Consider the following 12,558-nt stretch of genomic DNA (forward strand, 5'->3'; position numbering starts at 1 on the left):
GTATGTCAAACTGCTGTAACATTTTCCCAACATATATTCTCACATTGGGTCTAGGTCACAAAGACTGTGTGGAACAGCTCCAGTCCACAGCCCACACTTGGAGCATCTCTGGCCTAAAAGGTAACATTGCACTAACACTCGTCACACCTATCCTGCACCCTGCACTGTGCTGGGTGCAGGGATGTTACAGTTTACAGGACAGACAGGGTGTCTGCCTTCATATCTAGGCACAGAAAAAAGATAATCTACTTGCAATAAAAGTTGTTAAAGAAACCAAAAGAAAGAAAAAATGTGATAGGATGGCAGGGAACATCTATTGTAAACTGAATATCTGGGGAAGGACTATTTAGGAAGAGCAAGGAAAGAACTTTTCAAAAAAAGGATCAGGAAGTGCGAAAGCCCCAAGGAGGGCAGGAGCTTGGTGTGTTCTAACACTGGAAGCAGGAAGTTGGAGTGCCATAAGGTGTTGAGATGTTGGGAGTGCGAGCACAGTGATGGGAGCCATGGAAGAGCCTGAAGGGTAGGGCCATGAAGGGCTCCAAAGGCACTCCTCTTCTTCCAGCAAATATTCAGTTAAATGCCATGCTTGCATTTTTAAAACTGTTGAACCTCCTACAAATTGTATTAACTTATAGAAATCATCTAGCCTCTTGTTACTCCATGTGTGGGGTTCTGGGGACCAGTAGCATCAACATCACCTGGGAGTGTGACAGGCGTGTCATATCTCAGGATGGCCCTGAACCTGCTGGATGCATTTTGATGAGCTCCCCAGGTGATATCTACACATGTTGAGATTATAGGAGCCCCGATCCGGTGCATTGGATCTTGAAGGTGGCTGCATGGGGAGTCATTTAAAATGGTCACATCTGATGATTTGGATTCTGTAGTCTGGAGCTTCTGACTCAGTAGTCTGGGATGAGACTTGGGTATGGAGACCTTCTGCAGGTCCTGGGGATTCCAGTGAGCAGCTAGGGTGTAACCTTGTGTGAGTCACTTGCTCTCTCTGGACCTGTGTCCTTTCTGCCTTCCTCAGGGTTTCTCTGATCATTTACCTGAGATTTCTCTGGTTGCTTTTGTTCAAGGTTGTATAAAACCAGTTTGTTTCTCCCTTCTAAGACCAATAGGTTTCAGTGTTTAGGCAGAAGAGAGAACTGTTTCTCAGCTCTCCTACAGGTTTGCAAAGGGCATATCCCAGGCTCTTTTGAGGGAAAATGAATATCTTGCAGATGGAGACAAGCACTCAGAATTTTGAGTGAAAAACTATCTCCTGTTCGGAAGTAAGGAGCCCAAATGGAACAATGATTGCCCCTGTACTAGAGCTGCAAGGCCTCTTAGGGTCCATATGAATACCTCTACCCATTTCATGGATAAGGAAAACTGAGGCCCAGATAGTCTTCATTTCAACATCACATGATATAAGGGCAGGGCTAAAACCACAGCCACTCCTGTCATTTTTGTGACCTTGATCTCTTGCCACCCCATGTTTGAAGTTCAGAAACACTTGACGTAGCTAGTATTTATAAGGATAGGAAAACAACTGCTTAGTTGGGGAAGCTCTCTTACCAGTTTCTGGGTGACTCCAGGGGGAGCCCACTCGTAGGTGATGGTGTCAAAAGTGGGATCTTTCCCAGTGGCAATAGGGTTGGTCATGATCATCCGGTTCCTCTTATAAATCCGGATGCCGTCCCCACCTTTCACCCGAGCAGTGAGGGTGGAATACTTGGAGTCCATCAGCAAGCGGCCAATTTTCCGATCATCTTCTAGGTCGGAGGTTAGGCAGTGGTCCTCTTGGCTGCATTTGCAAGACTTGCATATTTTCCTGGGGGTGGGTGGATGGAGATGAGTGAGATTAACTTCCAGAAAGAAGAGGCAGATTCTTTTGCTAGCAGCATCTACCCTTTTAAAAGCAAGCTAAAACTTTAAGTTGGAAAGGTTAGCAGCAGACAAATGGTAACCTGAGACTAAAAGGCCTTTGGAATTGGGATTTGCATTTGGGAAATGACAGTGTTTATATTAATCTATCAGTGAGGAATGTAGGATACAACTTTCGCTGGTAAAAAGAGTGGCATGTTTTCACTCCTGCTGGTTGCCATGGCAAAGTCCGATTTGTTCATCAGAGATGCTCTAAAGCTGGGCTGGAGTCTGTGTGGCCCATAGCCTAAACCTGGCCCACAACCTGCTCTTGTAAATAAAGTTTTATTGGAATATAGCCATTCCCATTCATTTACATATTGTCAGTGGTTGATCAGGGGCAACAACAGCAGAGTTAGTAGTTACAACAGAGAGCGCCTGGCTCACAAAGCCTAAAATATGTACTTACTTTCTGGCCCTTTACAAAAAAAGTTTGCTAACTCCTGCTCTAAAGAATTATTAAAATTGTTTCCCAAGATCATAGCCTCGGAGCTTCAGCAACTTTTAAACTCTTTAGCATAAATACTGACGTTAGAATGCAGTAAACATTTTCTTCAAGAAATTTGTGAACAGGACCCAGCAGGGAGAGAGCTGAGAAAATCCCTCTGGCTGGGGAGATGGATGTTTGTTGGGAAGGCTTTGTAAGGAGAAGGAAACACATCCTGGGGAGGGTTCAGGTTTACTAAAAAGCCTCATGGTTCTCTTTGATAATAAAAAAAAATGTGTGGCTACTTGGTGTCATGCTGTTAAGGTTTAGAAATCCAGAGTTTCATGGCGTGAGAGGAAAATTGCTCCCCTCCCTTTCCAGCCTGTCACCATGGGCAGGCTGTGCTGGCTCTCAGATGCTCTTCTGCATGCAACTTGAGAGCTTGTTAAGTAAAGTGAGCAATGTCAAGGCCAACTGCAGGGATGAGGTAGGCCCAGCAAGGGAGGTCACTGCAGCTGAATGATCGGCAAAGCTGAGGGAACCCTCCTTTTCCCTCCTATACTCAGGAAGTAAATACGTCTGATCGAATATCACAAATGTTGATTGTGGGGCTAGTGGGGGCATACCTTGATGGTCTGCATTAATGGTGCTCAACTAAGGTCAATTCTGTCCCTCGGGACAGAATTAGCAATGTCTGAAGACATTTTCAATTGTCCCAGTGGGGTAGGGGAGTGCTATTGGTGTCTGGTGGGTAGAGGCCAGGGATGCTGCTAAACATTCTACATTCCACAGAACAGCTCCAACAACAAAGAGTTATGAGGCCCAAAATGTCAATTGTGCTAAGAGACTGGGAACTCCTCACTGAATATGAAAAGAAGGCCTTGTTGTGACCTTTAAGGAGCTTACAGTTGGGATGGGGGAGGGAGAGACAATCAGATGGAAACTATATAAAGTACAATATGTTCGGGGCAGAAGAGAGTTGCCTATAATCTGGGGGTAGTTCTACTGGCCTAGGCCAGTTCTTTGGGAGATTATTATGTGGTACATAGAAAAAGGCTTGGTGCTTAGTGGTCATGAGTTTGGAAAACAGTGGGCTAAGGGAGGTTAAACACCTCTCTTTAGTGCAAAGCTACTCCTTGACTTTGATACGGTGATGTGCAGCATGACATTTTGAATGCTACTGGAGAAGCTTGCAGTACAAGTTCACATTCAGTGGGCTGCAATTTGAGAAATGTTAAAACTGACAATCTCAAGGATGCATTCCAGCAGCAAAAAAGAGAAAATGACCCTAAGGGTGCTGCAGGGAATAAATGAGGTTTTCCTTCTCAAAAAAAATTAAATAAATAAAAATAAAAATGGGTGGTTTTGTTTTGCATTTTATTCACCATCAGTAATATTCTCTTGCTTATCCCTTTTCAGAGCCAGGCACAAGGAACCTGCTTCTTTAAGAAGTCAGGCACTAGGCAGTATCAGGGGTTGACAGGTGGGGAGTGAGAACAGCAGGGCTGGAAGTGGAAGGAGGAGGAAGAGGCAGAAAGTGAAGGAAATCCTGGCATGGAGGGACACGGAGGAACCTGACTCTTCAGTGTCCCATCTGACCTTCTGACCTCCCCAATAGTTTCCATAAATAGAACTAGATGAGGAGGCTGCCCATAGCTTTTTCGGTTAATGTGGAATTTCAGGATGCTAATTAGAGAGGCTGGGAATGCAAAACATTTCAAAACAAAAAAAAAAAAGTTAACAGATCTGAGATGTTCTTTGAAACTGTGTCGACACAATTTCCCCTTTTATTCACACTCTTCATGTGGCCAGGCACATTTCTGGGACTTTACACATGAGGAATACACCCCTCTCACCCCATCCCACTCTTTCCAGGTGCCCAGATTGTAGAAGACACAGGCACACCCCAGAATATCCTCAACGGTATTAAAACGGTCATTTCTGCAATCTGTCATTGGTAACCTGAGACTGAATTCTGTCCTGTGACGATTAGTTGATGGACTTTCCTATTAAACCAGGTTGGCTGGCACTTTGGTCATTTAAAGGTCTTTCAAACAATTGAGAGTTTTAAAAAGTTTAACAGGATTTCCCTCCTAAGCTTCTGTGATGTTACTGCTTCAATTTGAGTCTAATTTAAGTCCCTATTTGGATTCTTCAAACCAAGTCCCTATTTGGATTCTTCAAACCAAGGACACTTGATATGCAGGACCTATAAGCTTCAATCTGTATTTCTTCACTTGATGTTCAAATCATTTGTACGACGACAAGGAAATGGAGGGATTAAAACAATACTAAGAGACTTCTGCTTGTAGCCATGAGAAACAGGGTCCAGAATTGTCCTCTCTTCCTAAACAACTGGAAAACCAGAAAAAAATCTACCAAACGACCATTTTCAGATGTTTGACAGCAGGCAGCACAGGATTGTGATCCTTGAGAGAAGGGGAAACCGATTTAATTGACTCGGTGAGTGCATTTAGATAACATTTTCTCCTGACTCAAGAAGTCTAAAAGGAGACATCCTAGCTGTCTTCAAATTGCTGAGGAGGAATCCACGCTGCTCTGAGATTCTAAGGGAAGATTCAGGACCAGTGGGGTTGAAATGATAAGGAAGTCGACTTTTCCAGGCCGGAAAGAGCTCAAATGGCCAAAACAGAAATGCGGAGAAATCCTCCTAGGAGTGTTTAAATTATAGATGGATTATTTGCAGGGGATAGAAGCCTGAGTTACATGACCTTGAAGGTCCCTAGCAACCAGAAGACGATGCGAGCTCCTCTGAGGTTGGGAACTGTCAGGGAATGGAGTCAGGGAACACAGTTCTGCTCTGAAAGCTCATAGCCCAGTGTACTGCAGAATGGTTAGGAGCATGGGATTGGGATTCACGCAGATCTGAGTTCAAATCCTGCCGTTTGGTAGTTGTCACCCCATTGCCTGCCTTCAGTGTCCTGATCAACGAAATGGAGATACCTAATACCTACCGCTTTGGTTTATTTCAACATTTAAATAAAAAAGATTTCATTCGGTTCATGAGTAAGTAGTTATTTTTATAATTCCCATCTCATAATGGAAGTCAGTACTGCTGCGAAAACACCTTCCAAACTTTGTTCCCCCACTGAGGGCCCAAGGCAACACTACAGCAGTGATGATAAAAACTCTTTCTTTGCTATGTGCTCCACAGAACTTAACTTTCCTCTCCCAAGGCTGCAGGGACAGTCTCACAGTCTATTCCCTGCACAACTCTAGAGGTGCTGTCCACATACATGCTGACATGAGTGCTGCCCAGGGACTGTGCAGTGTGGCAGCCTCACTCTTGTCCTCAGAATCATCAGTGGAAAAAAAGAAAGACAACATCTGCAAATCCAACTCCAGCTGGATCTTATGGTCCTCCCGTGCGGATATGAATACCAGGTCCTGGTTTTTAAGTACTGTGGACAGAATGACCTCTCTTTCTGTCCCAGGGGTCACTCTAGACCAAAACCCATCAACAGCGATGTTAGTGCAGTGCGGGGAGATCAATCCCATCCACCAAACCTTAAGGCATACCCCAAATGCACAAGGGACCAGCTAACCTCTGCCTGGGTCTTTCCAGAGCAGTTCTTGCTGGGCTGGGCTTGGTGGACTCTACCTTGAAATGGTTTAGGAAGCGCTAAACTCCTTCTTCACATCTTTACTCCCCCCGCCACCCTCCCCCAAGGACTTTTTTCATGTTTCTGAATTGGACCAAGCAGGAGTGCCTTCCCTCTGCAGCCATCCTTCCCTGACAACGCATACAACCAAAGCAGTCTCAGCGAAGAAAGCAACCAGGGTTCCCCGAGAGGACAGCCAAGTAACAAAGGCAGATAGGGACCCTCCTGACAAAATCTGTTACCTCCATGAATGTGGCTCGAAGCCCGAACATGTCCCCTTGCATCCCAAACATGCCACACCTCTTGCTGACTGCAGCTGGCCCAGGGACATCTGGAAAAGGAACAGAAAAGAGGGTGTTTTCCTTCCAAACATCTTGGACCGGAGATGCTTGACCTCTAAAAGACTTGGCATGCTGGCAAAGGGACTGTGTGGGGTTCAAAGGGCTTGAGATCAATAAGCCATCACAAACTGTTTACCAGGAACTGAGAAGACCAAACGGGAACATGGAATGGGGCCAGAGGGTAGGCAAGTGTGGAAGGGTGGGGCTCTTCCCAATAAGAATGCAATGGGGGTTCTTTCCCAGCCTCCAGTGCTGTTTCAAAACAGCAAGACTGGTTGGAAACGCCCTGCTGTGAGTGACCATCTATCTGTTCCATCCCCCACCCTCACCCACTCTCACTTGTCACTGGAATGGAATCTCCAATGAGTGTCTCCTCTCCCTCATTTATTTGTGATTTATTGATAGAATGTGATTAAACCAAAGCTACAGGCACAAACAAACGTGCATGCTGCCAAATGTTTATAGCTCCAAGCATAACTTAAATATTTTGCTAAAACATTGAAAAATCACATGAACACTTAAAATGTCCTTTGGAAGGAGAACAATGCATGAGACAGGTTTTATTACTTGTTACCAGCCAAAGGTACCAAAAGTGCATTGGCTCCTGCTGCTGAGGTGTTTAGACCCAAATGGCATCTTCGAACCAGAAGCATCACCTGGGAGCTTGCCAGAAATACAGACCATTAGACCCCACTCCAGCCGGTTTGAATCAGAATCTGTACCTTAACAAAATTCCCAGGAGATCTTCATTACATTAACATTGGAGAAGAAGTGGGTTAGTAATATGGATCTGCTGGCTGAGAAACTTACCCAGCTCTCCACTGGGGTTGGGGTGGGGACGACTTGGTACAGGGATGTACTTTATTATGATTTCACCAGAAGCAGGGCTCAATCAACTAGTAATGTAAAGGGATAAGCTTCTTATCCAACAAACATACCATTTATTTAGCATCTACTATGTACCAGACACAGGAATACAATATAAGACTCAGGTGTGCCCTAGTGGAACTCACGGTTAGCTAGGCGGATATGGAGAGAAAAACACATTCATCTCCTGCTCCTGTAAGGGGCAAGTCTGAGGTAAAGGAAGCTGCCTGTTGTGTAGTAAAAAAGGCACGGATTTTGGAGTTTGAGAGACTTGGATTCCAAATTGAGCTTTTCAACTTATTGGCTGCATGGCCTTGGACATACTGAGCCTCAGTTTCCTTACCTGCCAAATGGGTACAGAGATAATATATGTAACATACAGGACCACATTAGGCACTAGAAATGGTAACTGTTCTTATTTTGCCACAGATTTTAGAAGCACAAAGGCAGGTGCTAATAAACTCATATGGGAAATATGAGTTTATTAGAGCAGATTACTTCTTCTTAGAGGAGGTGACTTTGGATTTGGGCTGTGCAAGATGGACAGACAGAAAAGGGGAAGGAGACGCCTAGCAGAAGGAAGAAAATGTGCAAGGTAAAAAAGGTATGAGTAGGGCATACAATCTGAGCATGTCCTTTGGATGCTACTAGTGTACTCTCTTGGCATTTAAGAGGGGGAAAAAAAAAACAAGCAGTGAAACTTGTGAAGCCATCCTCATTGCCAGTGGTAGAATTCAGACATATGGAAAGAGACAACTGTCCTTCACAATACTTCTCTTCTGTACCAAATCTTCCTGCAATAATGCCTCCCTCCCTGCCTTCTATTTGGTCACTGCTGTTTACACCATGTCCCCACACACTCTGTCATTTTGTTCAGTACATATTTACAGCTTCAGGGAGTGAGAGCCATGTTGCACATATGTGGAGTGTGGAGGGAAGCATGTTTACATTTAGGCCTATTCAATGCTAGAGTCATGTGAAAAGTGAAAATTAAGACAACACCCACTGCTAACTCATTCTCCTAAGCTGGAGAGCTTTCATTCACAGGCAGGACTTTGCTCCCTAAAGCCACTGGCATATAACCTTGCTCATTTCCACCTCTCCTTCTTGACACCTTCAGTTCTCCTAGTTGAAATGTAGTGATCTTTACACACTTAAAATTGGAGGCATTCAAAGTTTATTTTGGGAGATATACAACTTGTGAATAAGGCTTTATTGTTGGACCATTTCAGATATACTCAGAGGGCTGGAAACTGGAGAGGTAGGTGGAAGCATTTCCAAGTGGCAAAGCACCCTGCACACTTCAGCTTTATTGTTCTTCTAATGAGAGGCTGATTTAACCCTCATTCTACAAGGGGATTAGTTCTGATGCTTGGCTTGGAGAGTGGAGCTGCAATCTGCCTGCAAACTCAGAGTTTGATTTAGAAATAGTGACGTAGGTAGCATAGCAGGGCAGAGCAGAGCACTGGCTGGTGATGCAGGGGTCTGGCCTTTGGGTGCCAACTCTGGCATTTATTAGCTGTGTAACTGGAGACGAGTCATTTCCTTGCCCAGCCTAAAGCATCTCCTCTGAAAAATAAGGAACTTGCCTGCACTGGGGTTGCCCACATTCTGTTCTGCAGGATCCTCACTTGGTGAGATGTTACAAAGTGGTTCCTGGTTGGGAGTGGGAGAGGGAATTACCTGATCAAATACAAATGGCAGGCAATGGATGTGTAGAGGCTCCCGAGCCTTTAACAGGCCAGCCTACGCTAGAAGCAAGAAGTGAGGTAGAGAGCAAGCAGATGTTTTGGGTTTGGAGACCCAGGCTTTAGTCCTGGGTTTTAGTGCCAGTTTTTCCCCTTTCCTCTGCTGTACTTGGGCAAGTAGGCTTGTTGAGTTCCAGGCTCCTGACCCTGACCTGCGTCATGGGGATAACAAGAATGCAACCTGCCTTGCAGGGTTACCAAGAGGTTAAATGGGATGCTGCCTGAAAAGGGCTTGGCACACACTTATTAGGCACTGAGCGTTCTTTGTCGTTGTTGTCATTAATTACATCTTGTGAAAAAAAGTTTGAGAGACCCTGAATTAGATGTTCTCAACGCATTTTTTTTTTCTAGCTTCAAAATGCTAGGGGACTTCAGAGGAACTATTTTTTCTAAATACACATCCTCTGTACTTTCTTATTCCCTACCTTCATGACATGTAGAAAGAGTTGCCTCTCTGACTAGGTTTTCCTACAAAACGTAAAAACAAAATAAGCTCACACATGTCCCATACTTAATGATTAATTCATTAAGCGAGGCCATCCCTAGCCCTTTGCCCTTGCGGTGCTCTGCTACCCATCACCTGAAGAGAATCGACGTTAAAATCTCAACAAGCACAAAGAAAGCCCCATGCAGTCAGGCAAGTGAAGACGCAGGCAGTCTGGCCTAGTTGGGCAAGAACGCTAAACTAAATGGAGGTTCGGGAAGTAGAGAGTTGGCCCTGGTCTCCACTGGCTAGTGGGACGGTTTCCATGGCAACAGAAGTATGTGGGAGAGAAAAATAAATGGCCTTGCAAGGAAGAAATTGATTCAGGTCATCAGGCCACACTTGCAGCTAGTTTCCTGGCTGACTGTTTAATGTAATAAATAGTCATTTGTCTACTGCATGCCATTCATCCAGAAGCCAGACAGACCCCACTATCTTCAACACAGAGAGAACGATCTTGTTTACTGAGGAGGGGAAAACATCAGTCAGCCACAGTTCCAAGTGAGATACTCCGGTTTATAAACAGTAGATTTTTCTGATGTGGGCTCTGTCTCTTGAAAGACGGCACAGTGTCTCACAGTAGCTGAGAATAGAAGAGTTTAAAAGAAACCATCACTTAAAAAAAGGTTTCTTGGAATGCAGCATCTAATCTGTCCTTTCTCCCGAGAAGAGGAAGAAATGTTTTGACGATTTTATTTGGCTCGGGTTAGTAGGATGTGGTTCATCTGATATTATTGTGAAACTGAATGGTGGCAGGGACTTAAAAGGACTTAGATCAGACCAGGAGACCCCTGGGGACGCAAGGAGCAGGGGCAACTCTCAAGCATTTGCCTTCAGGTGAATCCCAAGGGAAGTCTTAGAGGGAAAAAAATGTCACCAAGAACAACGTAGGGTTGAGAGGAAGAGGAACGTAAAAGAGAAAATGCAATTGGGAATTTAGGGATGAGCATGGGATTTGGAATTAGAAAATGGGGGTTCTCCTTCCAGCTCAGCTTCTTCCTCATGGAGTAACTCAGTTTCCTCCTCTGAAAAATGAATTATCCCTGCCCTTTCTTTGTCTGAATAGGGCTGTTGTAAGCAGCATGTAACATTAAAAGGCAGTAAATTGAAATAAGCATTTACCATTGTTAAAAAAATAATTAGATGTGGTGGCTCATTCCTGTAATCCCAGCACTCTGGGAGGCTGAGGCAGGGGGATTGCTTGAGGCCAGGAGCTCGAGACCAGCCTGTGCAACACAGTGAGACCCCCCATCCCTACAAGAAAACAAAACAAAACAAAACAAACTAGGTGTGGTAGTATGCACCTGTAGTTCCAGCTTACTTGAGAGGCTGAGGCTGGAGGATAGTTTGAGCCCAGCAGTTTAAGGCTGCAGTGAGCTATGACCATGCACTGAACTCCATCCTGTCCCCCTAGCCCCCCAGAAAAGTATTTAAAACTCAGACGTAAGGCAGAAAGGTGAGTGGCACATCCTTTCAATGCCATATGGAGGCAACATGACACTGGCTCTCCTCATCCCCATAGGATTAGAGAAATTTACTTTGCTCAGCTCTGAGACTTGGTGAAGTAACATGTTAACTTGCAGATCTTGATCCAATAGAGATACAAACAATTTCTGTCCTTTCAAAAAAGATAACCCCAAATGTTATAGTTTACTGTTCTTGAAGACATTAACCAGTTTTGTAACTAACCCATCAATCTTGTCCTAACATTAAATTACCTATAAATACCTAACTCTTCGAGAGCTTTTTAAACTGGCCTAAACATCATACAGGTTCCTTAGAACACAATCTTTGTTAAATTTCACTTCATATTTGCACAAAAGTCGTGATTCTACCTTTTTGAAAGTTGTATCTTAGTACTATCACATGCTCTAATGATTACCCACAGGTTTGCTTTCTGAGGTGGTACGTTCCAAATTGACACAAAATTCTATTCAAAGCAGACTTGTCTTTTACTGGTTAAGTTCTATAAGTATAAATGTTATTAAAGATTATTGGTCAACATGACTTGTTATTTAAAACAAACCCTCCCCTAGGGGTTCCAGGAGAGAAAATGGAGTGAGATGGGTTGGGTGGAATACAATTATGGGAAGCTCTGGGAAGGGACTGGAATTGTATTTAAAAATATGACCCTGAAACTACTCTACCACCATGAACAACCCCAATAATAACGGCTTTAGAGTTTACACAGTGATTTTACTTAGTAATTCTCTTATTTAATAATATGACTTCCCATTGAAGTATAATTATTATCGTCATTATTCCCAGTCAACAGATGATGAATGACCTTGAGTCTGAGAGTGGAGAAGCAACTTGCCCATCCAGATGGTCTCCACTGGAGCTCCTTTGAAGGCAGTGGTGGTGGGGTATCCTAAGTCTACCTTTTCCTATACTGGCCTTTAATCAAAAGTGTTTTATCTTTCCCAGTGATCATGATCATAGTCAACATTTATTGTGTACTTCCTATGTGCCAGGCGCATGCCAAACATTTTATGACATTTCATTTAAGCTTCTTGACAACTTTATGAGATAATTTCATTAGCCTCATTTTCAGATAAGGAAATTGAGGCCCAGAGAGGTTAAGCTCTTCTTCAAGATTCAACAGCTAGTAAGTGGTGGAGCCAGGATGTGAAACCAGGCAGGCCTCACATCAGAATTGTGCTCTTATCCAATTGGCTATCGCACTTTCCACCAAGGACACAGCACTTTACAGTTTACAAAGTATATTCACATCCCTTATCTCAGTTGCTTTTCACAATGATCTTAGGAAGTAGGTATTTTACATTTTGCTCATGAGAAAAGCCCCTAGAACTGACAGAATTTGCTCCTAAGAATGTAATTTACGCACATATTATTGCAACCCAGAACTCATGACTTCTTACTGTCCCGGGAGTCTCCAGACCCCAGACAGCACTTCTAGGAGTCTAGCTCTGACTCTGGGCATTGGACCAGTTGGGTTCAAAAAGGAGGGACAGTGTGTCTGCAGGGGTGAGGGGTGCTGGAAAGGTTTGGGCTGAGAGTAGCAGGACAAAGGTTAGACACATTCACCTTGGTCCCAGGCTTTCTACCACTTGCTCCTGTTCTGTTCAATAAACTAAAATGTAGATGTCCAAGGCAACAAATAGACTTCAAGTGCAGGTGGGGAGTCAATGGCCAG

General features: G+C 44.1%; 1 protein-coding gene across 1 annotated transcript in view; it reads right to left on the minus strand.

Annotated features, from left to right (window-relative positions):
* The window catches only part of LMCD1 (LIM and cysteine rich domains 1), a 67,190-nt gene that overhangs the window by 29,034 nt on the left and 25,598 nt on the right, over positions 1-12,558 (minus strand). The window contains exons 2-3 of the mRNA XM_003894145.4: positions 6,204-6,292; positions 1,564-1,819 (exon numbers count right to left, since the gene is read on the minus strand). Of these exons, the coding sequence (XP_003894194.1) occupies positions 1,564-1,819; positions 6,204-6,292 (345 nt within the window). The remainder of the gene's footprint in view (positions 1-1,563; positions 1,820-6,203; positions 6,293-12,558) is intronic.

The sequence above is a fragment of the Papio anubis genome, chromosome 2 (assembly GCF_008728515.1).
Source record: "Papio anubis isolate 15944 chromosome 2, Panubis1.0, whole genome shotgun sequence".
NCBI classification, from domain to species: Eukaryota; Metazoa; Chordata; class Mammalia; order Primates; family Cercopithecidae; genus Papio; species Papio anubis.